This window comes from Ambystoma mexicanum, chromosome 2p (assembly GCF_040938575.1).
Source record: "Ambystoma mexicanum isolate Mex_15411 chromosome 2p, UKY_AmexF1_1, whole genome shotgun sequence".
In the NCBI taxonomy this organism is placed as follows: Eukaryota; Metazoa; Chordata; class Amphibia; order Caudata; family Ambystomatidae; genus Ambystoma; species Ambystoma mexicanum.
Genome location: NC_090923.1, coordinates 1,435,221,466 through 1,435,246,825, shown reverse-complemented (window position 1 = coordinate 1,435,246,825; position 25,360 = coordinate 1,435,221,466). Strand labels below are relative to the sequence as shown.

The following is a 25,360-nucleotide window of genomic DNA, read 5'->3' as shown; positions in this document are numbered from 1 at the left end:
ACATTCCAAAAGGCTGCCACAGACCATCCTTACAGACCAGAGCCCGCAGCTTCTCCAACCTCGGATCCAGAACCCATGCAACTGGGGGCCTTCCGTGGACCCATTACCCCACAAGAAAGGATGCGCCGGATTCACACTGATCTGTGCATGTACTGCGCCTCCGAGAAACACCTCTTGAGAGAGTGCCCTATCGCTCCTCCACGGCGTTCGGGAAACGCCAGCTTCCGATCCTAGATGGGGTACAGTTTCAGGAGAAAGGTGTCTGCTCCACATCAATTCCTTCCTTGACCTCTCCTGGACAAAATAATCTTGTGATTCTACAGGCATTCCTATCGCCTTCCAAGAAAGAATCTTACCCCTTCCTGGCATTAGTGGATTGCGGAGCCATGGGCATATTCATAGATCACGATTGGGTTACTACTCACAACTTTCCACACGAAACAAGAGAGACTATGCAACTTGTTGAAGCTATTGATGGAAGACCCCTGTCTTCAGGACCCATAACTCTTCAAACAAAAGAGATTCTTCTTTCTATAAATCACCACCAAGAGAGGATTACATTTGATATTATAAGATCTGCCCACTATCCAATGGTTCTAGGCATGCCCTGGTTACAGAAGCATAACCCCTACATCAATTGGGTAGCAGGCTCTTTGTTTCTTGGTTCAGAATATTGTATGTCCCACTGTTTGTCCCTAGACACCTCACCAAGGTCCTCTGAAGACTCAAGAAACTCAGCCAATACCAGTCACCGTCTGTATCATCATCCGGATTCCCAGGGCCTACCAGGCTTACACCAATGTATTCTCAACAGCCATTGTGCAAGCTCTACCACCCCACAGACCTGAGGATTGTGCCATCAACACTGAACCTTCAGCCGTAATAACTTTCGGAAGAATGTTTATTTTGTCAGAACCTGAAAAAAGGGCCCTCCGGGAATACTTGGATACCAACCTGGAAAATGGAACTATTCGACCATCCAAGTCCCTGGCGGGTGCTTCCCTTTTCTTCATTCCCAAGAAGGATTCCAAGGAGCTTAGGCCATGTCTGGATTACCGTGGCCTTAACCAATGCACTCTCAAGGACCGTTACCCATTGCCTCTCATCACGGACATCCTGAAAGCTGTCAGAGGTGCAGTCATCTTCACAAAACTAGATCTCAGGGGTGCCTACCATCTTATTCGTATAAAAAGAAAGTGGTGAATGGAAATCAGCCTTTAGAACACACTTCAGCCATTTTGAATACTTGGTCATGCCCCAGCAATTTTCCAACGTTTTATGGATCGGGTGTTTTCTGATTTGCTGTTCCTCTTCGTCATTGTATATCTAGACGACATACTGATCTACTCCAAGGACCATTTGAAACACGAAGAGCACGTAAGAGCAGTCTTACAACGTCTACTTGAACATAAGCTCCTGGCCAAACCCGAGAAGTGTCTTTTCCATGTATCTACTGTTCACTATCTCAGATTCGTCCTTAGCCCAAAGGGGATTGGAATGGATTCTTCCAAGGTTCACTCCATTCTATCTTGGCCTGTTCCAACCACTGTAAAGCAAATTCAATCCTTCCTGGGGCTTGCGAATTTCTACAGGAAATTTATACCAACATTTTCTGAGATTGTGTACCCTATTGTCACATTACTAAAGAAAGACACCCCCTTTCAGTGGACCTCAGCCCAAGATTCGGCGTTTCAACGGTTGAAGTCGGCGTTCACACAAGCTCCCATCCTGGCTCAACCCGACATTGATCGACCTTTCCTTGTTGAAACTGATGCCTCCAACTACGCCATTGGGGCAGTCCTGAAACAGGAATTTGGCGACAAGTTAGAACACCCCATCGCCTATCTCTCCCGCACCTTGACTCCGAGTGAAACTCATTATTCCGTCCTGAAGAAGGAATTGTTAGCCATTCATCAAGCCTTCACTGATTGGCGTCATCTCCTTCTGGGAGCCAAACACCCGGTACAAGTCCGTACGGACCATCGGAATCTTAAAGTCCTACAATCCCTAGAATGTAGAAACAGTCGCCAAGCCCGTTGGGCCTTCTTTTTTGCCCAATACCAATTTCAAATCCATCATTTTCCTGGAACGCAACATTATAGCCGATGCCTTATGCAGACGTACCGATTACGAAACCCTTGAGGATCGAACCTTCCCTAAGATGTTTTCCAACACAATATTTGTTGCTCAAGCAATTACTCTCCTGGAGGATATTCAAATCCAACTCAGTCCTCTGAACCTTGGAAGGAGTTTAGGAGAAACAACCGATGGAATCTCAAAACAAAAGACGGATATCTATTCAAGGATAATAGGTTGGTCATCCCTACTCCTGGACTGAGACAAAAGATCACAAGTCTGTGTCATGATACTTTCCATTCAGGACACCGTGGCATAACCAACAGCCTCCATCTAATACAAAGAGTTTTGGTGGCCAAGGATGAAGGATATCAAGATCCATGTCCAGACTTGTGCAGTCTGCAATCAGAACAAACATGAAAATAAAAGGCCAGCAGGTCTCCTGCTCCAACCAGCACTACCAACAAGACCCTGGGAAATCATTGCCACAGACTTTATCGTAGAACTACCTTCTTCCAGGGGCTACACAACTATAATGGTTACCATTGATTTCTTCACACATATGGCTCATTTTACGCAACTACCATCCTCATCTGAACTTGCTGGCATTTTCCTAGAACACATATTCCGGCTTCTTGGGCTACCTTCCAAAATCATTTCTGACCGAGGGTCCCCAGTACATATCCCAGTTCTGGAAACAGCTATGTCGTATACTGGGAATCCAACGTGCATTGTCTTCGGGTTATCCTCAGACCAATGGAGTTACCGAACGAGTAAACCAAACCCTGGAACAAAATCTTCGTTGCTTCGCCACCAAAGTCCAGGATGATTGGTCACTTTTACTACCTGTGGCCGAATTTGCATACAACAATTCAGATCCCTCTGCTATCAAGACCAGTCCCTTCTTCTGTAGACAAGGATTTCATCCTTCAGTCCTACCGTCTATTCTTCCATATCCTACCCCGTTCCTGTGGTTGATTCCTGGATTGAAACACTAATCAATGTGCACAAAGAAGCAAAGGAACACCTAGAAAAGGCCTGAAGAGACGTTAAACATTATGCTGACTCCAAAAGAAGGCCTGGGCCTTCCTATTCCATAGGCGATAAGGTCTGGTTATCCTCGAAACTCCTTCCTCGTCACCTACACTAAACAAATTGGCTACTAGATATTATGGGCCATTTTCTATAAAAGAAATCGTCAATCCAGTGGCCTTTCTACTCCGACTACCAGAGTCATGGAAAATGATTCATCTAGTCTTCCACACTTCTCTGTTAAAACCATATGTTCAGCCCTCTCAAACTGCTCCAAGATCTACCCCAGTGATTGTCAATGACCAACTCGAATACAAGGTCTCCAGAATTTGTGACTCTAGGTACCGACATGGTCAACTACAGTATTTGGTCGAATGGAAAAGGTATCCTCCCAATGAGCGCACCTGGGAACCCATGTCAAACATGAATGCTCCCCAACTGATACGAAGATACTATCTCATCCACCCAGGCAAACCCGGAGGAGCTGGGCTTCAGAGGAGGCATACTGTCATGATCCGTCGCCTGCGTCCATTCTGGACTTCGTGGTCCATCACCCATTTAGGACTGAATGCCCTGATCCTCCCAACATGGCCGCCTGATACAGAACGCAGCTTGCCAGTCTTTACGCACCACGTTCTACTAAACAGACACGCCCCCGCGGCTCTGCGCGTCTCAGCGCTACTGCTCACTGTAGTTGGACGTGTGTTGCCGGCGTTCGCTCGGGGCTTTCTTCCGTATCCAGTTTCCCCGATTCCTTGAATCTTCCTCCTTTCCTTCCCTTTCCTCAAACTTATGAGCGTCCTTCCTGGATTTTCGCCTGCACTCGGGTCACAGTGTTCTGTGCCTCCGAGTCCGGACATTGTTCCTTCCTGGTTCCTGTCCTGGACATCTGAACGTCTCCTGGAGTTGGATTACTATGCTCACGCTGGACCCCGAAGACCTGCACACAGGTTTATACAAATCCCGGAGCATGCAAAAGAAATCATCAAAGAAGGTTGCAAGCAAACAGGAAAAACAGGTGAGAAGGGGAGAGACTTTTGACAGGTGAAGCCCCTAAACCAAGACGATACACCTGGGTAAAGGTTGTTAGAAGAGAAAGACAAGGGAAATCCCCACAACGCTCCTGATTGCATATTGGTGTTAAGATACAGCGAAACCCCAATGCAACTTACAGTTTCCGGATGACTGGATCGGAAGCCAGGGGGAGGGGGGGGCGATCTTCCTCAGCTCTGGGCTTCACACAGTTCACAGTTGTGCGCAATGTCACCTAATGGCCGTTGGGGCACTTCTCCCTTTGTTTTGTTGGATCTTCAGGATTTGTTGTTTGTGAATTTAAATTGTTTAGTTGAAAAATGGTTGCATGATGTACTCGTAGACCTCCTGGTTCTTTATGACAAGTGAGGCTATCACGAATCAGCACCCCTCCACTTCGCTTTCGAAACCTCACGTGCCTTCTCCCCGCCCATCAACAGTTGAAATGTGTGTCCCTAAACGTAAAAGGCCTGAACTCTCCTGCAAAGCGTAAGTCAATTCTGCATCAACTGTAAGACTTGGACAGTACCATAGTTGTTTTGCAGGAGACACATCTACTCCCCTCAGACTTTTATCACATTTAGAACAGAGAGTTTCCCAGACAATGTCAAGCCTCTATTGACTCAAAAACGGGAGGAACAGCAATCCTATTGGCGAGAGGGACTCAGTTTCGGGAACTTGGGAGATCCTATATGGTCCGGAGGGGCGCTTCATGGGGATTAAGGGTATGTTGTGTGATCATTTGTATACACTGGTCTCAGTATATGCCCCTAATGAGGGATACGACTTATTTCTAAAGGACCTGGAGGCCAAACTGCTCCCCTTCTTGAAAGGTCAGGTGATCATTGGGGGGGATGACTTTAATGGAGTCCCTGACCCCTATACGGACATGACACACAACCCCTCCCCAAGAGATTTTAAAATTGCTTTAAAAAATATACATATTTTATTCATCATACATTGGGAAAAATATATAGCAAATACACGTACTAAAACATATATAACAGATGTACATTGTTTACACACTTAATAATTTCATCCGCTGTTTGTATCTTTTCAAGAAAGGCTTGTATTGTGGTAAAGATGGAGAGTGATACACTTCACTTAAAGCCATGTATCTATATATTGGCCCTTTCAGCTTTAGTTGAATATTGTCTGCCAAATAAAGCTGAAAGGGACAATATATAGATACATGGCTTTAAGTGTATTCTTCACCTTTCAATACTAACATCACGCTCTATCTTTACAACAATACAAGCCTTTCTTGACAAGCGAAAAAAGTGTATGAAATAATTTTGTATACAAAGTTGTGTACCCCTGTTTAAAAATGAAATAAGGCAGTAGCCCAGACTCCTATGTATATGAACACTCACAACCTGTGTAAAGGTGGGTAGCTGTTCCGTGGAAAATGTATGTTGATCACATTATTTGGCCCTCATCCACATAGGCCCCCCCCCAAAAAACAAAAAAAAATAAAAGTGGACCCCAATATTTTGCTCAAGTGTAGCTTATTCCCCTTTACTCCCCTACTGTTTGCCTTGGTCAGGGAACCCCTGGCTCAGCGGATCCGTAACAATCCTGCAATTGAACAGGTCAGAATACTTGACTCACACCATAAACTGTCCCTATACGCTGAACATATCTTGCTAATGTCGACTAACGTCCAAAACTCCCTGCACCCTTCTCTTTTGGAGTTGGAAGCTTTTGGGTGTCTGGCAGGCTTTTAGATCAATTATGGCAAATATGTAGCATTAGGAGTGGGCCTCACCAATGATGAACTGCTCTCCCTTCAGCCAGCTTGCCCAGTTAAATGATAGTCAAAATCAATAGATTATTTGGGCGTACACATCACGGCTTCCCCAGGAACACTACATGAAGCAAACTTTCCACACCTTTTTAGGGAATTGGAAGAAGAATTGGAAAGATGGGTGGCCCAAGAAATGTCTCTAATGGGGAGAATTGCAGCTGTCAAAATGAATCTACTTCCCCGTTTTCTCTATTACTGCACACCCTTACCAGTCAAGGTCCCATAAAAAACCCTTGATCACCTTCAATGAAAAACATTGGGGTTTATATGGCAGGGTAAAAAAAAAAAAAAAGCAAGGATTCCCAAGAGCATAATGATGGGGAGCGTCAGGATGGGAGGGCTTGGGGTTCCTGACCTGCGCAAGTATTATACAGCGGCACACATTTATCACCTTATAACATGGCTGTCCCCAGAGGTCCCACCGAAATAGGTTGGCATTGAACAGGCAATGCTCCCACTCCACCTCTGCTATCTTCCAATATTCCCCATGCCACACGGAAACAATGGCGAGATTTGCTTACCTCCTCCAGAGTTGCGCTAAGGGTTTGGAACTGGGTTTTGAAACGAAAAGGGATACCAAGGGTCACAGGCCACCTTTCTCCAATTTCTGATAACCATATCTTCATCCCCTCGGTATGCAGAGTTGCCTTTGGGAACTTGAAACAGGGAGGGGCCTTCAAACCAATTCACAAATGTTCGAGGATGGGCACCCACAAACATTTTATCTGTCTGAAACAGATAGATTTCCCTATGCGCAGCTACGCCATTGGATAACACTCCATTAACTAGGTAGAGGGCCACACGTACTTTATCCCCAGGCGAGCTTACCCTACAAGATGGCCCATAAACTGTCAGCGTCTCCAGGATATACAAGATTTTAAGGAATTGCATGTTGCTTACTCGTCCTACATATAGGAGCAGCTGGGAAAGAGATCCAGCATATTCAATAGTGGACCAAACCTGGATAGACATATGTACTAGAAACTGTTCTTCCAGATGTGCAACCAATAATGAACGTGCCCTAAAGCTCCTGTTCTGCGGGTATTACTCCCCAGTGCAACTGCATTACTTTCAGTCAACCCTTAACCCGACATGGGCCACAAGGCACATACTATCACATGTTGAGGGAATGTCCAGTGATCATTCTTTTTGGGAAGACATTGTTAATATAATTGAGGCCATCAAACATATTAAACTCCCGATGCAACCAGAGGTCATTCTGTTGGAGGTCCCAGTTCAAGAAACCTAGCCTATACCTGGGAGAACCGCCAAACTGATAACAGTTTCTCTTGGCAGCTAGGATTACAATAGCACAAAACTGGAAGTTGCCCAAGGGCCCTTCGCTAATCATGTGGTGGATTACGGTTTGGGACATTCTTGTGTTTGAGAAAGTCACGGCAGCCAAAGAAGGCTTACTGAACCAATTCACTGCTATCTGGGTCCCATTTTTGGACTTTGATCAGAACTTTACTGCTAGAACTTACAAACCTAGGATTCCAGGCCTGTATCTACGGATCTACTAATGCCACCAGTCCCTCCCAATTAGTGTTTGGAACCTGTGGGGAGTGGCGTGGGGTGGAGGGCTTATGGGATTAAGTAATTCTGTTATGTGTCAAGGACGACGTATTTCTTAAATGTCTCAATTTTGAAATGTAATATTACTCTATGTGAACAACTGAATAAATAGAAGTGTTAAAAAAAAAAAAACAGATTGGACCGGGAAACCAGGAGAACAACAAGTTACTTACCCCTGGTAAAGTTCTTTCGACTGGATGTTCCTCCCACGTATTCCTCATCTTTTGATATCTCCTTTCCATATTCAGCTGCTTCGGAAATCTTTTTTCGGCAGAGGCCAGAGTGTGTCTATCCCGTCGACTCAATGTCCCTCGAGGGCCTCCGTCTCAAGGTTGACATCATCACCAGTATATATAGCACGCCCAACGCCTGCTGGCTTCAGTTCTGTTTTTCCGCTGCTTTTTTTTGTGCAGAATTACCTGCTTGGTGTCAGACCGTATCAGACTTTAAAAAGTGTAACACCTAGAAATTCTACAGCGGGTTAGGTTGGGAGGGGCAATGAGGAACACGTGGGTGGAATATCCAGTTGAAAGAACGTTACCAGGGGTAATTAACTTTTTTTTAATGGATAGTGTCCTCTCACGTTTTCCTCATCTTTTGATAGACTCCAAAAGCAGTGTTGGTCTTGGAGGCAGTAGTATGGATTTTACATTAATATTAGTCATGGACCGAATGAAGGACTGCCTTCCCAAATCCTCCTTCCAGAGATGCGTCTAGACAGTAATGCAGACCAAGTAGCTGCCACACAGATGTCCCTTATCGGCACCCCCTTTGAAGGGCAGTAGATGTTGCAATGCCACTCATAGAATGGGCCTTCAGGCTTCCGGGGGGTCTTTCCTAGCTAATCTATAGCATTTATCCAATGCTCAGAATAATCCATCTGGACAGGGTTTGTTTTGTTACTGCTAGTCCTAATTATGACCCGTGTATTCGGTGAAGATCTGATCTTGCCGAATCTTCGCCATTCCAAAATAGAGACACTCAGCACTCTTCTTGGATCAAGTCTATGTAGACTCTCCAGGATTTGGGGGCAAAAAGTATATATATATTTTTTTAAGATACATTGAGATCTGAGACTTAAGTAGAAACAAAGATTTTATCTTAAGAACACCCTTGTCTCTATAATCAGTAGTAAAAGTGGGTTTACAAGATAATGCCTGCAACTCGCTCACCCTGCGGTCTGATGTTAGAGATACTAGTAAAATGTTCTTAAATGTCAGATGTTTTAATGGAAATGAATGAAGAGGCCCAAAAGGGCACAAACAAAATTTTAGAACAAGATTAAAATCCTAAACTGGGACAAGAAAAGGAGTTGGGGGGGAAACACGTTGGTGAGTCCCTTGACAAATTGTATGATTTAAGCAGTTTTAAAGTATAACACTTACTCAGAAATGCGCTTAAAAATTGAAAGCGCTTCCAAATAACCTTTAATGGTTCCAATCTGGAGGCCCAGATTTGCCTGGTGTAGCAAGAAAGACAAAAATCATAGGTATATTACAATGAAATGGGTCCACATTCTTATCTCTGAACCAGTTGCAGAACCTCTTCCAACGGCAACGTTACAAAGATTTAGTTGCTGGCCTTCTGGCCGAAAGCAACATCTCCATTACATCATCCGGGATGTCCCAATAATTATATCTCAACCTCGCAGTAATCATGCGTGAAGGTTGAGTGTCTTGACCCTCTGGATGGACAACCCGACCCTCCTCTCACGAGAGAAGTTGCTCTCTTTGTGGAAGTCGTATTGGGGGGCCGATGGACATGTCCAAAAGGTCTGGGTACCACAGCCTCCTGGCCCAATCCGGAGCAATTAGGATCATGGATTTCCCAAACGTTCTCAACCTCCTGATGACTTGAGGAATACCTGGGACTGGAGGAAACTCATACAAGAGTGGAAACTCCCAGTCCACTATGAACGCGTCCCTTAGAGCTCCTCTTGTGGGAAATTCCCTGGAGCACTACAACCCACACTTCTAGTTCACACTGGTCACAAACATATCTTTTTGACGGGTTCCCCAAAGGGTGAAGATCTCTTGAAGGACTTCCTGATCTAGGTCTCACTGATGGGAGACTGCTCTGCCTGCTCAGAGCAATTTCCACCGTGTTCTCCTCTCCAATGAACTGCTGATAGGGAGACTAATTCTGGAATTACCCAGAACCAGAGATGCATTGCCTCTCTGCACAGTGTTTTGACCGTACACCTCCTCTTGTTGAGATAGTACATGGCCACTGTGTTGGCCATCATTATCAGGACATTCTTTCCCCGTACAGAGGGCAGAAAGGCCTTAAGCAGTAGTCTGATTTCCCTCAGCTCCAAAAGATTGATGTGCAGTTTGGACTCTGATGGAGACCAACATCTGCCGACTGTCTGATCATTGGTGTGTGCTCCCCACCGCGTGAGTGAGGCATCTGTAACTATTGTTTATCTCCGTCCATGGCTGCCAAAAAGGTTCTGCCTTCAGAATGTTGTCTTCGCAAGTCCACCACAAAAGAGCCTGCCCAACACTGCTCAGAACCTGAAGAAGGTCTGACATCTTGTCTGAGAATTGATACCATCGAGTGCTGAGGGCTCACTAGAGGGATCTGATTCTCAGACGCGCCTCTGGCACCAGGAAAATGCAAGATGCCAGGAGGCCACGAAGCCTTAGAAAATCGAAGGCAAGAAGATGCTGAGCACTCTGGAATTTGGTGATGATCTGCAGAATGTGTTCAGCGCTCACCTCAGGTGGCAAGGCTTTCCACGTGGATGCATCCAGGACTGCTACCATGAACTGCAGTCTTTGTGATGGCATAATGTGGGACTTCTTGAAATTGAGAGAGAAGCCCAGTCTGTGGAGGGAGTGGGAGGTGATGCTGAGATGCTCCAGGGCTTGTTCGGGAGAATGGGCCCTGATCAGCCAATCTTCCAGGTAGGGGTAGATGTGAATCCCCCACTCTCCTGAGACCCGCTGCCACCACTGCCATTAACTTGGTGAAAAAACACTTGGGCCGAGGTCCCCCCGAATGTCAGAACTCAAAACTGATAATGAGAACCATCAACCGCAAACCTCGGGTAGTTTCTATGCTTGTGATGTATAGGCAAATGAAAGTAAGCAACCTGAAGGTCCAATGAAACCATCCAATCTTGAAGCTGGAGGGCCTAAAGGATCTGAGAAAGACGAACCGTCTAGAACTTGTCCTTCCTGAGGAACTTGCTCAAGTATCTCAAGTCCAAGATGGGTCTCAATCCCCCATCCTTCTTGGGGATTAGGAAGTATGGGGAATAATACCATGTGTACCATTTCACTACAAGTACTGGTTCTTTAGCACCTTTGTCTAGCAGGCTCAAAATGTCCTGCACAAGGAACGGATCTGGAGTTTTGAGCGAGTGGTTCCCGGTGGATGATTCCGAGAACTTTTAATGAATGGGAGTCAGTAATCCTGGGCTACAGTTTCTAATGCCCAAGCATCTGAATTAATGTCCCGCCATTCGTGCAGATGCTGAGCCAGTCTGCCTCCCACTGGGGTCTTGTGGATTAAGACCTCAGAGGTTTTGAGGCGGCTGGAACAGTGGCTGATGGTAAAGCAACCAGGGTTTGGGCAGACTTAGTACCTCTCCCTCTGTGATGCTTGAGCTAAAACATGGCGCTGATGCGCAGTGCATTCTGGGGGCACTCAGAGCCATAATGGATATTTATTCCATGGCTCAGTGAAAAGCTGCACTTGTTTTGCTGAAAAACATGTTTTCAATGTTATTCGTTGCTGAGCCTGGTATGCAGGCCTCAGTCAAGGACAATGTGCTGGGAAAGCTGGGATTCACAGGTGCCCGCTGGTACCCGATAAGAAGGTAATTCCCGTGCCAAGGTTGAGTTATGGAATTTTTCCGTAGTAACAGGGAAGCTTTGCTCCTTGGGGTTACTGTCGGTTGGCCCGGCCGGCAACCAACGGTCACTCATCAATGCGCAAGCACTCATTTCAGAATGTTCGAGAAATTGCCACCCCTTTTTGAGGAGGGCATATATGCAGAGCTCTGGAAATGTCAGGTGGAAAAAACACAAAGACCTCAGTCGGAGGGGGGACGCCTTGTTCAGACCTTCCTGTGGGCTGTTGTGCTCTCGGCCTGGCTGCTACCGGGGTCTTCCAGCCGCTTCTGGGGAGATGAGGGATTCAGTTATGCCCATGGAGATGTATTCTCTTTAGTTCACTAGCTTTTCTGTGATTTACTTCTGTGTTATCACTTGTTCCTTATGTATGCTTAACTTGTCCGCTAACTGCATGTCTGGTTGTGAGTTATTGTTCCGTCTACCTGCGTTAAATGTATTTGCTCTTCTCTGCAAATGTACTGGTGATAAATAACTGTCCGTGCACTCTTAGCGAGCAATACACCCTCGTCCACAACGAGGGAATCTACTTTGGCCTCTAGGACTAGCCTGTCATAGAGGCAGACTTTGAGGAGGACCTGCCGGCCGCTAACTTCCCTTAACGCTCTAATAGAGCCTTACCGGTCAAGGCCTGACAGGAGTCGCAATCAGCCGTTCGATGTTCTGTGCCCAGACACCACAGGCACACTTGATGAGGGTCAGTGATCAACATTTTGGCACCGCAATCGTGGCATTTCCTGAATCCTGTCTTCAGTGTACGAAGACATTTTCTCTTGTGTGTCGTAGTTATTTTTTTTAAACGAAGCACGCTGTAATTCTTTCGAAGCGATAGCTGCATCGGAAAAACAGAACTGAATCCAACGGGCGCTGCGCTTGCTATATATACTGGTGTCGTCAACCTTGAGATGGTGGCCCTTGAGGGACATCGAGTCGACAGGATCGACGCACAGCGCCCTCGGCCGAAAAAATAATTCTGAAGCAGCTGAAGCTGGAAAGGAGATATCAAAAGATGAAGAATATGTGGGAGGACACTATCCATTCGAAGTAAGTCATTAGAGAACACAAACTTTACTGAAAGACTGTTTATAGAGTTAGGGTTAGATAGTTGGTTTCTGCCAGAAGACGGAGAGACATTTACTTTGGGACAGACATTCTGACAGGTCGTTATGTTTTCCTAGGTTAAGGCAGGACAAGCCCTGTAGACCTAGGGAGAGATAGGTTTCTTTTATTTGAAATTAAAAAGGTCTATAGCCGACACCATGATTCCTCCTTGTCAGTTTCCTTCTTCGACACCCTCACAGTATCCAACACTTCAGCACAGAGATATAAGTGTTTGTGGACTTTACAAAGAAGGGCCATCCAGACTGACTACGAGATTACTTGCTAAAGCTGCGCTAACGCTCCATTTGAAGTACAAGTTTGTAGGTCTCAATTTCCACCTTTCCTCTTAGCATAGTACTCGATCTTGCTGGGGAGTACAATGACATTTTAGGAAGTTTGCATTAAATGTCAAATAAAGGTTTCACTGTGTGTGGCTGGCCTCTGGGTGGCAGCAGTGCAGCAAACATTCAGTCAATCTGGTTGTTAGGCCAATCTATGGGAATATGCCCTTCGACTGGTGTAGGGGACGAGAGGGCGAGCTCTGGAGCATATCTGAGGCAAAAACATGCTTGAGGAATGATGTGCACACAGCGTGAGCGAGTGTCTGCATACAAGTAACAAGAAGTTCACACACAGAGTGCAGAATGTAGCCTCCGTTAAGGCCCCAAATATTGGCTCCTTTATGCTTATCTATGTGTATTTAATGCAGTGGTACAGGGAGTAGATCCTGACCTGTTGCACAGCTTGAGTGGCTGTGACACATACTGAGATCCCTGTATGGCATTTCACACTTCCCCCTTTGATGCTCGTGCTCTGAAGACAGTGTTCTTAAATCCCGTTTCCAAAAGTATGAGAAAAGGATCACTTATATCAACAGATATAGTTACCAAAACTCATGTCTACACTGACTCAAAATACCAAGCTCTGCTAGGACCATTAGCTTACACCTCCCGGCCTAGTTCCACGCACGATAGAAACAACAAACTACGTGCTAGACTTAACACACTTCACGAGACACCCAGATGACTCCTCCCTCCTACAATACGTGAGATGAAACGTCATAATGGTAAGGAATGCAACGCTTCCAATATCACCCAAGCTTCAATGTACATACAAGCATCCGAATCCAAGATAAAATCTAGCACGAAAAGTACTCCTAATCTTACACATCCCAAAGAGGAAACCAAGGACCACTCCTACAAAGGAGCGCTTCTCAATGCCAGGTCACTAGTTGCACATGCCCTTGATATAGCTGATCTAATCACTGAGGCGAACTTGGACTTTATTGCAATAACCGAAACCTGGCTACACAAGGCAGCAGGACCATCACTTATGCTAGCCATCCCTGACGGTTACACTATATGTAGGCAAGACCGAGAGGGCACCCGCGGAGGCAGAATTGCCATCATTTCCAAATCGAGTCTTTCGCTAAGACTAGCCCCTGCCCAAACTCTACAATCTTGTGAAGCCCTCACTGCAAAACTCCTCAAACAATAATCAATCCCTAAACATTCACCTAATCTATAGACCTCCAGGTCTGCTTGGGACTTTCGAAGAGGATCTGCACAAGCTACTAACCTTCAATGCCAAAACCACCTCACAATTGCTGGTACTAGGGGATTTTAACCTAGGATTTAATGACCAAGCAGATGCGCACGCCGCAACCATTGCCCACTCTATTAACTCCCTAGGATTCTCCCAAAAAGTCAACAAACCAACCCATACGAAAGGCAGAATACTAGACTGGGTCGCTGACTCAAACTGTACAGCAGTTATCTCATCCATCTCGGCATTATCATGGACTGACCATTCACTAGTGTCCTTCAACCTCCTAACCTCCCAAACATCCTCTACAGCCGTCCCCATGGCACTTCCATGCCCAACAAGAAATAAAAAGAATATGACAATAGACAGACAATGTCATACCCGCTATTCTTCCAACATTAAATGCACTGCCTGACAACCTAGACCCCAGCATATTAGTGCATGAGTATAACAAAATCATGACTGATACTATGGACAAAATTGCCCCACTTAAAATGCGTACAAGCAAACCTAAAGCCCATCTGAATAAATGGTTTACTCCTGAACTCGTGGCCCTACGCCTCACCAAGAGAAAATATGAATCTAACTGGAAACTATGCCCAACTGCTGAGAACAAGGCCAACCTAACATCTATTTCCCGACAATACAAAAATGCAGTTTGTCTGGCCAAGAGGCATTCATACAATGATCGTATCGCCAACTCTAATTCAAGCATGAAGGAACTCTTCTCCATACTGAAGGAACTTGAGTCACCCATTGCCATACCAGACACCTGTACTAAAGATCAGACCTGGTGCACAGATATCCAACATGCTCTGACCAACAAAATTAACACCCTCCAAAATAAAATTCAACTGAAAAAAGATTCGCTCAACCTTCCTACTCGGCCACCACCCAAGGCTACCAACAAGCCCCAGTCTAGCAAATTCTCTTTCACCAAAACCACCACACTAGAGATAGAAAAAATCATCCTCACCCTCAAACCATTGAGTTGCAAAGGTGACATCTGCCCAGCACAGCTAATAAAAGACGCTGCCAGAGATTTATCACCGTTTATTTCCAAACTTGTCAACGCATCCTTCGCCACAGGCATCATCCCAGCTAATTTAAAACAATCCTGGGTGCTCCCGTTGCTCAAAAAGCAAACTCTTGACCCTCTCATCCCTACTAACTACCGTCCAATCACTACAGTTCCATTTCTGTTGAAAATCCTGGACAAAGTGGCCTATATACAGATTCAAAAATACCTTGAACTGCATAAACTGCTAGGATCTAGACAATCTGGCTTCCGCCCACTACATGGAACGGAAACAGCCCTTATCGACCTAAAGACCCAAATAGACGAATTGAGAGATCAAGGTAAGACAGCCCTCCTCCTCCTACTAGATCTCTCAGCTGCATTTGACCTTGTGGACCACAAGGTCCTCTGCAGACACTTGGACTCTGCCGCTCACTTCTCCACCCAAGCTATCAGTTGGATAGAATCCTTTCTGAGTGAGAGAACTATGAGAGTTTTTTCCCCCCCATCGGCAGCAGCAGACCCTATACCCATCACCTGTGGAGTCCCTCAGGGATCCTGCGTCTCCCTGACTCTATACAATATATTCACCAAACCTCTGTTCGATGATCTGGACAATCTTGGTATCACCTACACTAACTATGCAGATGATACACAGATTCTCCTCCCACTTTCTGGGGATCATAGTAGGGTCAGGGAGTTGGTGAATAGAGTGTACCTCATCATTCAGGCATGGATAGCTACTCATGGTCTCTGTCTGAATGATGATAAGACAGAGTTGATCATTCTGGGTACACAAGCCAATATTAACAAATTGGGCCCGGACTACTCAGCCTTCAACATAGATGGAAATGTTATCAAAGTCTCGAGGGAAGTAAAAACACTCGGTTTTTACCTCGATTCTACCTTGTCCTTTACTAAACAGGTCAACTCCCTAGCTTCCACTACTGCCCACACCTGTAAATTGATAAGAGCAGGCAAGACCTTCCTGTCCAATACTAGCTGTCTAACATTGGCTAGAGCCTTAATACTTTCCCGACTCGACTACTGTAATGCCCTATACAGTGGTGCCAATAAAGCCATCACCCAAAGACTCCAAACACTACAAAACAATGCTCTTAGAGTTGCATTATGCATAAAGAAGAAGGAGCATATCTCCTCTATTAGGCGGCAACACAAATGGCTATCCACAGACAATAAAATCCACCTAAAGATGATCTCCTTGACCCATAAGGCCCTAAATAATGCTGCTCCTAGTTACTTGACGGACAAAATAAAAAGAAAAACATCTATTAGACCCATGAGACTTGCCAACTCCAATTGCCTGGTAGTACCCAGATTTAGACTTGCTAAAATTGGTGGCGCAAGCTTCCCTGTGAGAGCTGCCAACTTGTGGAACGCTCTGCCACCCAACCTAAGAGTAGACCAACCCTTCCCACACTTCAGAAGGAACTTCATCAAACACATTAACGCTAACAACGACTAGACACCTGTAATGAACCTTCACAAGTGTAGCCCTACTTAATGTACTCAGATGTGTGTAACCCTATGTTTATAACTGCTAACTCTGTATATTGCCAACTGTACATTCATGTAAATACTGCAACCGGTAATTGTACATTCATGTAATATTGTAATATTGTAAACTTATTCATGTAGGTTTGTAACATTGTAAGTCTCGCATATACTTGCTGCTGCGCCCGGTAACCTATGGGTCTGGAGCACATTATAAATAAATAAACAAATAAATAATAATAAACAGCTTATTGCACAAGCGGATAAATGCAAAGTGGGTAAATATAGTCATTTAGACTAAAGGAATCAGACTGCTTTGAAGCCTAGTCTTGGCAAACTCTGGATTAAAAAAAAGAAAAGTACAAGCTTTGTGAAATGGGCTTCTGGTGTATGTGTGTATTCGATTTATTCAGCAGAACAATCCCCCTTCTCCAAAATCCTTTCCAGAAGTAAGAGAAACGAGAAGAATCGGATCTAGCAGGCTACATTATTGATCTTCTATACTGAGGATGCATACTCTACCATGTTCAGTTTGGCCTGCTGTGTACCAAAGCAACAGCTTGGGCATTACTGACTGAGGAAAGTAACAGGTACGCATGAGGGAAAGTCTAACATCAGCCAAAAGAGGAGCCATGCAGAGATGACGCAGGTCCTCCAAAAAACCCTGGGTGCCTCTTTGGGACAAGGGCCACAGGAGATAGCTCTGATGTAGGACTGGCTCAAGTTCTCACAGGGCCTTCAGGAGATCAAAGGGCTAAAAGCACAGGGGAAAGACAAAAGAGGGCAGAAAAGCAGCCAGCAGGGCAGAGGAAGCCCACTCCCCCCCCCCCCGGGCACGCCACCAAAGAAGAAGGGTGGTAAGAGAAGGAGAGTAAGATCAAAGGCGGGGCCTAGCAGGTGGTACGATGACACCTCTGATAAGGGAGAGGACTGGGAGGAAGAATATTCGGAGGAAGAGGAAGTATTTTCCATTTTTTCCTCAGAAGAAGGCAGCCCCAAAAGGGCCAAAGAAAAAGAGGAAGGAGGAGACAGGGGAGGATGGTGCAGGTGATGACTTTGATCTTGAAGCACTCATCGACCCAAGGTCGTCCGAACGGGAGCCGCCAAATAAAATAGCGGCCTACTTGAGAAAGCGCCTAAACTAGCCAAAGAAGCTAGGAGCAAGATGAGGGTGGAATGCCCTAGAACTCATCTCCCAGAGGGTGCAGCAGAATACACACAAAATCGATGATAAAATTATCACGTTCGTGGGCAGGTACACTAAGGACGTGAGAAAAGGACTAGATGCCAGGGCAAGATACTGGACATGACAGGACCCCTAACAAAAATTCTACAGATTGGCGAAGAGGCCAGAGAAAAGGGGGAGCCAGTGGACCCGGCAATTCTGATCGGGTGGGCCCAGAGGGCAATATGTATGTTGGGCAATGCCAACCACGCGATCACCACAGAGAGGAGGAGGTCTCTGCTGGTAAAGATAGACCTGAAGCTAAGTGAATTAGCTTCTTCGGAGTCAGCGTCGACCGCAAACGGAAAACTCTTCCCCAGGTTCCTTCATTAAAGAATTAACTAAGTTTGCTAATTCCTACGCAGACCAATTATAAACTTGAAGGGTTTAAACGAATATGTGGTGTACAGGCACTTGTTAAGAGAAACCTTAATTCAAGGAGTTTGGCTAGCCAGGATAGATTTAAACGGTGCACATATAACGATACCAATAGCAGAGGAACATTGCAGATTCCTAAGATTCATCTGGGGAGAGGCGACATGGGCGTTTCGATGTCTGCCCTTCGACCTGGCATCAGCACCATGGTGTTTCACCAAGATAATGAAACCAGTGGTGACGCACCTCAGGAGTCAGAGAATAAGACTCATCTTACTTAGACGACATTTCTGATGTGTCAGGAGAAAGAAACACTACTAGTACAGTTGCAGACGACAGTAAAATTGTTAAGAGGACCTGGGGTTCCTAATAAATTTGGAGAAATCCAAAATAGTACCAGAACAGTCAACAGACTTTCTGGGGTTCATAGTGGATTCTATTCAGGGATAACTCATGCTACCATTCCCAAAGTGAACGATATCAAAAAGCAGCTAAAACACACCCTAGCGAGGGGATAAATGTCACTGAGAGACATCGCAAGGTTAATGGGCCGACGAGCGTCATCAATCCAAGCGATATTTCCAGGACCAATGCAATACAAGGCGCTCCAGAGGTTAAAGATCAGACACCTCAGGAGGGGCGCTTCCTACGAAACAAATGTTACCCATCTCCCAAGAAGTGAGGGAGGAGTTGGAATGGTGGCTACAACACATGGATGCATGGAATGGGAGGGCCATATTTGGCTCATCCCCGGACCTGGTCATCGAATCCGACGCCTGCAGATGGGGCTGGGGAGCCCGATGCGGGAACCTGTTGAAAGGGGGGAAGGTGGTCAGATCACGAGACGACTCTCCATATCAACTGTCTGGAGTTGCTAGCAGGGTCCTTCGCAGTGAAATGCTGGACTCAAGAGAGGGCACAATGTTGTGTCCTGTAAAAGATGGACAATGTCTTGGCAGTCAGGTACATAAACAGACTGGGTGGGACAAGATCCAGACTACTGGCAGAATTGGCAAAAGGGTTCTGGGAACTCTATCTTCAGAGGAAAGTGTCAGTGACGGCAGAGTATCTGCCGGGCCATCAGAATGAGGCGGCCAATTGGAACGCCAGATACCTCAGAGATGCCAGCTATTGGAAGCTGGACGAGGAAGTGTTTCAAGAACTAATGACTCGATTGGGACCATGCCAGATCGACTTATTTGCATTGAGACTAAACAGCTACCCTGGTTCTTCAGCTGGAGACCGTACCCAGAGGCAGAGGCGACAGATGCCTTCCTGCAAACATAAGGCTACCAGACAAACTACGCATTCCCTCATTTCTCTATGATAGCGAGGACGCTAGCCCAGGTGAGGTGCCAGAAACCATCCCTAGTACTAGTTACGCCGGATTGGAGGGGTCGGTGTGGTTCCCCAGTCTACTGGAATTATCACACCACAACCCAGTGGCGCTACCAAACTACGATTTCATTGTTCGAGACCCCAGGGATCTCCGACATCCACTACTGAGGTCAAGCAGACTCAATCTAATCGCATGGGCGATTTCAGGAGATCTTGGGTTAGGCCAGAACTATCGAATGAGGCTGAAAACATTAGCGAATCCTGGGCCCCAGGAACACAGAGGGCTTATAAGTCTGCATGGGCTAGATGGAGTAGCTGGTGTTTGGAGAGGAATATTCATCCCCATGGAACAGATGTAGTACACGTAACCAATTTCTTAGCACAGTTGGCAGGCATACAGAACAATCAATACAGCCAGGTCTGTGATATCGGCAGGACACCCTAGGATCGAAGGCATAGCGATAGGTGAATATCCCTTGATCTGTAGACTAGTAAAGGGAGTAAAAATGACTAGACCCCCTACAGAAAAATATACTCAATTGTGGGATGGTGACAGTTTTGAGATTATTTACATCATGGCCAGATAATCAAGCTATTTCAGGCAAGTTAGCCATGCTACTATGTCTATTGTCTTGTAAGAGGTCTTCAGACGTTAGAGCACTAGAAATCAACAGGAAGAGTATCATCTAACGGAGTGACCTTTCTCCCAACAAGAAGGACTAACACAGGTTTGAGATCCATATCTTACAAATCTTTTCCGGGACAACCAAAATTATGCCCGGTCAGATGCTTAGCAGCATATTATATGACAAGGGTAGTGAGACCTCCAGTAGTATCTCAATTACAAAAAGCAATTTGCAAACCCTTTAAGGCAATAACACTGGCTACTATAGCCAGATGGCTCAGATGGGTAATGGGAAAAAAAGGAGATCCAAAATATAGAAAACTGCATACCCTGCACACTATCTAAAAGGCCAAAGCCTAAAGGATGATGCATAGAATTTCTAAATTTCCTCTATTCAGATATACAATTGTTTCAATGAATATTTCAAAATAGCCAAAGAGATTGTTCAACACATATGCTAGATTTCACTGTGAATAACAGAAACATTAGTATCTTGATAAAATAACAAAATTCTAAATTAGTAATCTTAAATCATTCTAACAATAGTTCATACATAATCCTAATTTATCATAACCATAAACATCAACGGTTCTCATGAATCTGCCTGGTCTACAAACTAGGGTCTTCGAAATTGACCAAACTTCATTTTCAATCATCACTGTAACAATAACTCATATCTAATCATAGTTTGGCATAGGCCAAAAACAGATCACATTGATCTGCATAGTCTTCCAAATAGGGTTTTACAGTGGACCAGTTTTTCAGGTTATATATCTATTACCCATTTATATAGAACTAGAACCTTACTTAGAAAAGGTGAAGTGAAATCATATGTTAGAAACAATCCCTTTTTGTAGATAATTGTGAAACATATTGAATTTTCTGCCCCTGATGAAGAGTGCTATATACTCGAAACGCGTTGGGCTAACCACAACAAATAAGAGAAAAATTGTTTTGTTTTTTAAACAAAAAAGGTGTCATATCATGTGTATATGCCAAACTATGAAGTTACTATATAAATATATTTGGCTATTTTGAAATATTCATTGAAACAATTGTATATCTAAATAGAGGAAATTTAGAAATTCTATGTATCATCTTTTAGGCTTTGGCCTTTTAGATAGTGTGCAGGGCACGCAGTTTTCCACATTTTGGATCTCTTCCCCCCCCCCCCATGTATAGCCAGCCTAGATACCAAGGCTGAGCATCTCTCCCTTGCACCTTGAATTATCATAATATATTAAGTCCTTACATCTTATTCATTATTTAATTCTTATTATATTGGTGTTCAAGCATCTTTGCCTGTTTCTTGTCAGATGGGTAATGGAACAGGCAGGCACTGACGTAGTAAAATATGGCGCTCGCTCCGCTAGAGGAGCGATGGCTACCAAGGCATTCAACATAGGAGCCAGAGTAGAGGACATTATGAGGTCTGCAGATTGGTCGAATGAATCAACTTTTAAAACGTTCTATTTTAAACCAACGGAAAGTGTGGCATCATTAGTGGTGAGTAAGCTTTGAACAATCATAATCCGAGCCTCCGGTCTTGACATAGAATTCAGATTTTCAACACATTTGTTCCAGAAAGTCATAATTCTGTTAAAGACACAGAGGCGAAGGATTATCCCACCCTATCAATCGTAATAAATTTAATGGAATGTAAAAGTACTGGAATGTTTTACATGTTTTACTGAAATATTTGATGAATACATTAAAGTGTTACAGTTTTGTTAAATGCACAAAAGGATAATATATAGAAATTGTGGGTGAATTAACGATTGTCCCACCCTCTTTCAATTTATGGACCCCAGTTACTTTATGATTCTATAAGGTACGGTAGAGGACAAACGAACAATCCAGAAATTTAATTCAGATCAGCATGTAAAGGATGGGATTGCAAAGTTCACTGGATGCATTCTCGACTTGGAAAAGAAAGATGAGTAAAGTAGAAGGACAGGGTGATTTATGGACAGAGACTATTATGATTGGTTGAAGTTTATCACGTGGTCAGTTTAAGGACCAATAAGAACAGAACTACCAAAAGCACAAAAACAATGGTTAATGTAGTTTATTGAGTTTCACTATTCATGTTTATTGGTTTGTACTTTGCTGCTGAACAGTAAAACTGGAAGAGAAGCATAATCCTTCGCCTCTATGTCTTTAAAAGAATTATGACTTTCTGGAACGAATTTGTTGAAAATCTGAATTGCATATGCTAATAGCTTTAAACCTGGTCCTACCCTAACTCATCCAATACTTGTGTTCACCCACCCCTCCGCAAGCTAATGGGTGGCCTTGGCGTGTGACTTGGGGAATTAGGAAAGGCCCTTTATTCACAATGATGACTAAGTGGGAGGAGTCTAACCACAGGCAAAAGAAGGAAGAGCAAAAAAAGTGGAATTACTTCTTGTGACTGGTTGGAAGCAAGTACTGGGGAGCAGGACTAGAAGTAATGAAGATTACCCCGTGTAAGAGGTTCATCCACATGAGTAGCCCTGGCGCCATGCATAGATCTACTTCTAACTGATTTGCCATCAAGCATTGCCATAGCAAACGTTTTCAAGTTTCCGTGAACCATGACTCACAAGCATTAATGAACGTACAGAGACACTTCAGCTTACATCATGCTCTAAAGGGTTACATTTGAGAATTGCTTAGACTATTAAGCCGTATGAGGGCGAGTTACTCTATGGTGCACAATTAACTAAATCGCAGCTAGATGAATTCTAATTTTGGAAAATTAGGCAAAGTGATGGAAAGAGATTATTTACTGTGAGTCTCAATATTTAGGAAATGGGGTTTGATCAATGGTTTTCTGGTTTCACAGTTTAACGTTCAGGCAGCATCTTCTATTGTTCCCTCTTCTTCAGTTTGAGACTCAACGTAAATGTTTACGTAGTTGGCTTTCAATGGCTAAACTACTTTTGTACTCTCAATAAATGTGATTTTCAGTGCATTAACTCATACGATAAACAAGCATGACGATATATAAGATGATGGCCCCCTGCTTCAGAATAAAATAAAGGGGCCCAGTCTGTCCTACAAAGAGTTATTCTGGTACAAAGACATTCAGCTTAATGACAGACCTCTGCTAACAGCCACCCTGCCCTGCTACCTCCAGCGTTATGCCTCAAGTTTCATCAATCATTTTTTAAAGAATTCACCATGGTTGCTTCCATGGCACCGTCCAATATCGCTGGAGTAATAGGGGTTAATTTGTGTGACTTGTAAAAGCAAAACAGTGTCACCTCCTGCAAGAGCAACGCTCCCTAAAATATACTTTAGATTGTGAAATCGAAACTGAAAATTCTAAACATGGGTTGTGGGGGGTGTGAACGAGGTGTTGAAGACCATTCAAGCTCTTAACTGCTAAAGTTGCGACTGCTTAACTGCAAGATAGACAGTAGTACGCACTATTTATAGAAAGAACGTTTTAAGTCGCATTATTTTAATTTCTATATAACAGTAATAATTGTGCATTTATATTTGAAGCTTATTGTTGAATACACTATCACAGTGACCTCCCCGTTATATTTCTTACACTCCTCCAACTGTTCGTCTATAAAATCCTCAAGTTTAAATCTTACACCTAGTAAGCACTTCCGATCACATGACCTTTAAATGAAGTGCGGATGGTCAAGTGCAGAGTGCCTCAGAGACGCCGGTCACAGTGATTTTGCTTCCCCGATTTCCTACCCATTATACCTGAGGGAACTGCGCCAGGGAAACGTCCTGAACCCCGAATGGAACACATGTAGCAGCATGTTGCACGTTAGCCAGACAGATAACGGAATCACCGGCACCCTCAGCACGCTTTCCGCAACTTCTCTTCCGGAGAGGACCACCTGATCCGCAGCGTAGCTCTTCAACGCTATGATAATGTGGTTAAGTGTGACTGACCCTAACATGGGCGCCGCGTTTCTGAAGGCTTTATCTGTTTTGCACATGCGCGATACCAGTACACTGTAATGAAGCCTGTCTCCCTGTTAGCAAAACGATGCTTCGCCGACACCCAGCTTAGATCCTTTTTGCGGTCGAATTCGTAAGGATCGTTTGGCCTGGTTTAAGACTCGCTTATAGTGAGGAGTTTCCTCCACGGTTTTTCGGTAAAATAATTAGTTGCAATTAGTGTTTTTTCTCAGCTATCAAGTTTCCCAATTCCATGGAATTCGGTAAGTGAAAGATAGCTATGCTTTTTAAAGTGGCTGGACAGTCAATAATTGTCAACACTGCATGATAATGATGTTAGCTAAGTGTTTAGTTGAGCTGCCTCACCTACTAGGTCATAGTTATTTGGCAAGTAAGAATTGCACCATGACCATATCCAATAACTATGGAAACAGTCCTGTTTTCTTAATGGGGAAGTGCAGATTTTTCATGCTAAACTTAAGGAAAATAATTATTATATTAAGGAGGAGAAGTATGTTGTGTAATGCTCAGATTACTTACCGCAATCTTCATTACTCTTAGCCATACTCTTCCTCGTCACAGTACTTCCTTCATAAGACCCCTGCCTCCGACACAGAACCTTCTTCTTTTTCTTTTGTTTTGTATAACTCCTCCCCTTAACCCTCAGCTTCCAGTTTAACATATCCAAGCCGAAGCATAGAACCCCCCCCCCACGCTTCTGGAGGGAGAGGAGGGTGGTGAGTATTGTGACAAGGAAGATTAAGAGTAGTGAAGATTACCGGTAAGTAATCGGAGCATTATCTCCACGTCCACTCTTCCTCGTCCCACAACTTCATGAGGCATACCATAGCAGCAACGGGGAGAGGTCCCAATGGGACACAGAGACAGAAAGTGCAGCAACAAAAAAGCACATCTCCCAGACAAAACGCCAACCTTTAAGGAACCATCGCCGGAGTGGGAGACATTCAACTGATAGTGGTTGACAAAAGTGCTCCGATCCACCCAGGTGGCAGCCCTAGACATCTCCTGTAGAGAAACCCCCAGAGCATCCGCCCAGGAAGCAGCTAAACCCCTGGTAGAGCGACCCTGAACGTGGTCAGGTACAGGCAGGCCAGAAGCCACATAAGCCATGGAGATAAAAGTACAGATCCACCGGCTAATGGAAACCACAGTGGCCTTCCACCCCACACCAGCAAGGCCATAAGTAACCAAGAGAATATCAGACTGCTGGAAAGGGGCAGTCCGAGCCAAATATTCTGGAACCGCCTGCCACACATCAATGGCATGCCAAGCCACCTTGTCTGGCGTCTGCAGATCGTGGAAAATA

The 25,360-nt window shown here is 44.6% G+C and overlaps 1 protein-coding gene across 1 annotated transcript in view; it reads right to left on the bottom strand.

Moving 5' to 3' along the window:
* Positions 1 to 24,041, bottom strand: part of ABCB8 (ATP binding cassette subfamily B member 8) — a 1,358,869-nt gene extending 1,334,828 nt beyond the window's left edge. The window contains exon 1 of the mRNA XM_069645969.1: positions 23,830 to 24,041. Within this exon, the coding sequence (XP_069502070.1) occupies positions 23,830 to 24,032 (203 nt within the window). The 5' untranslated portion in view covers positions 24,033 to 24,041. The remainder of the gene's footprint in view (positions 1 to 23,829) is intronic.
* Positions 24,042 to 25,360: the final 1,319 nt, after the last annotated feature.